A 4,636-nucleotide genomic window follows, 5' to 3' on the forward strand; every position below is an offset into this window, starting at 1 on the left:
AGTTTTAGCTACTCCCCAGAATTTAGGTGGTGCAAACAAGTGTTTTGCAAACACCAGGACCAATGACACTCTGTCACTGTAAGCAACAGCAAGCACTCCACCCTGGTTGGCACCAGGCTGTGAGCTTCACACCAGAGTTTGAGACCCCAAACCCATGGTCCTGCTAATGCTGGTGATTGTGGCTGCACCAGCAGCTGGTGCCAGCCCTGTGGCGTGCATAGGACTTGCCCACCAAGGGTTCTGCCGGTTTCCAGCAAAGTCATTGCTTCCTCTCACTGGTAGGCAAGAAATGGGAGGGAGGGCAGAAAGGCTCAGACAACAGTTCATTGGATTAATTTAAGTACATTCTTTGATAGGTTCAGTCTGTTTCACAGCTTTTTTCTGCCCGCGTGGCTTCCTCTTGCAGGATGGCCACAGAGGTCCCATCTCCACTGGCAGGTGATGCTGGGGAGCTGTCTTTCAGTCACTCTCACTGCCGGTTTGGTGGGATGCTGCCCCCCGGCCATGCTGCGGCCTGAGGCAGGCAGGCAGTGCTGCCTTGCCAGCAGACAGTGAGACCTTGCTGACAGAGGACACACTGCGAGCCAGGGGCTGTGTGGGGAACATAACTGTGCCGCGGGGTGCCCCCAGGAGCTGCCAGATCTCCCCCGAGGTAGAGCTGCCCAGGTACTCCCAGGGCTGGCGCCCGCTGCTGTCCCGCACCTGCACCTGGCACCCCAGCTGCAGCACCAGCACCTTGATGATGGGCTGGTGGCCATGTATGGCAGCCAGGTGCAGCGGAGTGTACCCGCAGCCTGAGCGGACATCCACGTCCAGGGCCAGCCCAACGCGCTGCGCTGCCGCTGCCAGCTCCTGCAGGCCTGGCCCATCGCCGTGCTTGGCCAGCCAGTGAAGGACTGTGAAACCTGACATGAAGTCCCGCTGCAGGGCCAGCTCCGGCTCTTCCAGGAAGAGCCCCCGCACCTGAGCCCAGCGCCCCGCTGACACCGCCACCAGCCAGGCATGCTCCCGCTGCCCCAGTGGCACCAACAGCCCCCGGGTTGGGACATTCCTCAGGGAGCTCTTGGAGACCACGGTGCGGGGCTGCCGCCCACAGTTGTCTGGCAGCGATGGAGGGATGCCCTGCACCTCCAGCAAAGCAAGTTGGCACCTGATGCTCCTGAAGACAGGCAGCGGTTCCGGGGAGCTGCTCTCTGGGGTTTGGGACCCTGCAGGGCCCTGTGCTGGCAGCAAGGACTGGGGTGGATGGGGCCTGGCAGGGGGTGGCTGCACAGGTGGGGATGGGGTTGGAAGGGTGGGGGACAGTGGTGGGGATAAGGAGGGGGGTGGCCTGGCGCAGGGCAGCACCCCAGGAGCTGGCGGCAGCGGCAGGGTTCGGCACGGGTACAGCAGCAGGGCTTGAGATTGGGTTGGTCCCTTGGAGGTCAGCACCTTGGGTCCCCTTGGCGGGGACAGGGGTGGCCTGGTGGGGAGCTGCTGCAGGGACCTGGACTGCGATGGGGGCAGCCTGGTGGAGGGGAGCGCACCCGGGCCCGAGAGGCGCGGGGGGGATGCGGGGGGGCTGGCGGGGAGCGCCTGCAGGGACCGGGACAGGGGTGACACCCCGGGGATGGACCGCAACGGCAGGGACCGGGACAGGAGAGGCTCAGCCAGCGGTGGCTGTGGGGACCGTCTTGGGGACAGCAGCCTGGGGCACGATGACAGCGGTGGGGACCGGGATGGGCCGGTGGGGGCGCGCCCCCCTGGGCCTGCTGAGGGCGGTGGGGCCTTCAGTAAGGGCATCCCGGGGGCGGGCTGAGGCAGCCTGCCGGGGGGCAGCGCCCCGGGGCCCGATGGCAGTGGCAGGGACTGCGTTGGGGGCGCTCCTCGAGGGCGCGGTGGCGGCAGGGACCCGCGCGGGGCTGAGCCGGTGGGAGGCAGCACCCCGGGCCCCGGCGGCAGCGGCGGAGACCGGGACCGGCACAGGGGCGGCTCGCCGAGAGGCGACCGGGCCCGGGGCGGCACAGCGGGGGTCAGCGCCCCAGGGTCCGGCGGCAGCGCCGAGGGCCGGGAGCAGGGTGGCCCGTTGGGGTGAAGCGCCCAGAGGGCCGAGGACAGCGGCCGGGTGCGGTACGGGGGCGGCTGGGCGGGGGGCGGCGGCCCGGGGTCCGGCGGGGGGGCGGCGGCGGCGCGGCGTGCCCGGCGGCACTCGCAGCAGGGGCGGCCGCGGCTCCGGGCGGCACAGCCCCCCGCGCCAGCGACCCCCAGGGGCTGCCCCCCGCCAGGCCGCCCCTCCGCCGCTGCCTCCCCTGGGGCGCCGCGCCGCCCGTCGGGGTCGCGTCGGGGCGGCGGCGGCTCCTTCTCCTCCTCCCGTTGCTCCTCCGGCGGCGGCGGCGGCAGCTCCTCATCGAGGAGGTCGCGGTACCTGCGGCGGAGGACGATGTCCTTGGAGGCGCCGGGGACGGCGGCCGGGTGGACGGTGGCCAGGGAATTGACGAGGCTCTTGAAGTACTCGCGGCGCTCCCGCCGCTGCTGCTCCGTCAGCGCCGGGTCGCGGAGGAAGCGCTGGAAGTGGCGGAGCAGCGCGGTGTTGGGGGCCCGGCCCCCCGCCGCCCAGAGGAAGTCCAGCACGGCCTCCTGGCTCAGCTCCCGCGCCATGCTGCGGGGCTGCCGCTCCCGGTGCGCGGGGCTGCCGCTCCCGGTGCGCGGGGCTGCCGCCAGGTGCGCGGGGCTGCTGCGGCGCGGAGGCCCGCCTCCTGTCGCGCCTCCTCCTCCTCCTCCTCCTTCCTCCCAGCCCGGCCGCCACCCCCCGGTTGCCTTTGCCCGGGGTGGCGGCCCCTGGGGGTGCGCGGCTGGGGTGACAGCGGTGAGGAACAGCGGCGACGAAGGGGGGCAACAGGGCAGAGGGGCTGAAGGAGCCTTGCTCGCGCTCTGAGAAGTGCGAGGCTAACTGCTGGCGTGCAGCGAGGAGAAAGCGTGCTTCATCAGTCCTCGTGTCGCTGAGGGGACAGGAGAGATGGGCACCAACTGAAATGCAAGGAATTCTGTTTGTGTGTGAGATGAAAGGCTTTTACAGTGAGGGTGGTCAAGTGCTGGAGCAAGTTGCCTGGAGAGGTTGTGGTCTTCATCCTCAGGGACATTCAAAGCTCCACGGGACACAATCTTGCTCCGTGTGACCCTGCTTGAGCAGGGCATCTCCAGAGGTGCCCTCCAACCTGAACCGCCCTGTGATTCTGTGACTTACAAGAACTGGCCATAAAGATACACGGATGTGATGTGGTTCAGGATAGCTGTTACAAGCGTGTGGGATCATACCCATGTAGAAGAACCACACACAGATACCAAGAGTGCCCGAAGTCAAACTATATCTCATATCATCTTTGTACTCATTGCGTGGCTACCTCAGGTAGGATAGGTGTCAGGTTGGACACACCACTGTGCTGGAGCAGGGATCTAACGTGGTTCTAGATTGCTAATACTGTTATCATGAGTGTGGTGCATTACAGCTGAGAGGAATGGATAAGGTCAGTGCCCCAGTGGGCAATATGCCCTGTATACACCAAAGAAATGACACCTCTTGCCCCAAGGAGTTTGGGGTGGGAATAGTGGGTGGAAAGTGTGGGAAAGAGGGTGTGCTGGTTTTTCTGTCTTACACTCAGCCAACAGAAGCATGGAGGGACCAAGCTCAGTATAGCTTTGCTGACTTTAAAGAGGTTTGGATCAGGCCCTAAGTCACGCTCTATAAATCATCCCTACTGCAGGCACCCAGGTATCCATAAATATTTTTAGCTGCTTGTCATCTAGGCAGCTGGAATATCCTTCAGCCCACTGCAAACCCAGAAGTGTATGCAACCTTCACAAACTCCGGGCAGAGATTGCAATAGATGGTGTGTACAGGCTTGCGATTTCTGCTTCAGTAACACAAACCCTTAGGATAACTTGTCAGGTTCAGACCCTGCAAACACATGCGGCGGAGTTGCTGTCAAGTAAGCAAGCTGCCAGGGTCTGTGCTTGTAGATTGCTGACCAGTGGGTTTCTGCCGTAGGACGCTATCAGGCTGGTTTGCAGGGTAAATTGCCCTGTGGAGCTGCAGGACTGCTGAACTGTAACTTCTGGAGTGGTGGGAGCAGCCCTAAAAGGAACTTTGAAGATTCTAAGTTAGAGGTTACAGTTTAGGCAATGTATCTGAAAGAGTCTTCCCGTGTGCCAAGATTTGTGTTGCTTGGGTGGCACAGCAAGAGGAACTGCACTTACGTGCTCTGCCGCATCTTGCTTTTGCTTTTCCCCATGGCATATATTGTAGGAGAATGCGGCCACATCCCATCAGCGGTGTTCATCTGAGTAGGGTGCAGGTGCTGGGAAGAGGGTAAGGAGCATGTTAATATTTTATCATTTTGCACATGCCTTTGGTACAGTTCTTCAAGGCACAATAAATACCTTTCGCCTTCTTCTGATGAGACCTCAATTGCAGTCACAGCTGTGATAGCAGCATGCTCTCAGCAGAAGTGGTTGAAGTGGAATTAATGGAGCATAATGATATAATTGTGATCACAAATAAGAGAGAAGGGTAGATTGTGAAGAAAAAAACCCCAAGTAAATAACAGTGGCAAATGACAACACTACTATGAAACTGTTGTTTTGGCTTAATGGATTAAGA

At 62.2% G+C, this 4,636-nt stretch overlaps 1 protein-coding gene across 1 annotated transcript; it reads right to left on the minus strand.

Moving 5' to 3' along the window:
- Positions 1-439: 439 nt before the first annotated feature.
- SOWAHB (sosondowah ankyrin repeat domain family member B) lies at positions 440-2,637 on the minus strand. Its single transcript, XM_037401848.1, has one exon. The coding sequence runs from the start codon at positions 2,635-2,637 to the stop codon at positions 460-462; it is 2,178 nt and encodes a 725-aa protein (XP_037257745.1). The 3' UTR covers positions 440-459.
- Between the last annotated feature and the right edge of the window lie 1,999 nt (positions 2,638-4,636).

This window comes from Falco rusticolus, chromosome 1, assembly GCF_015220075.1.
Source record: "Falco rusticolus isolate bFalRus1 chromosome 1, bFalRus1.pri, whole genome shotgun sequence".
NCBI lineage: Eukaryota > Metazoa > Chordata > Aves > Falconiformes > Falconidae > Falco > Falco rusticolus.

Excerpts from the sequence above, each read along its gene's own strand:
- SOWAHB (XM_037401848.1), bottom strand. The coding sequence starts at position 2,637 with ATGGCGCGGGAGCTGAGCCAGGAGGCCGTGCTGGACTTCCTCTGGGCG.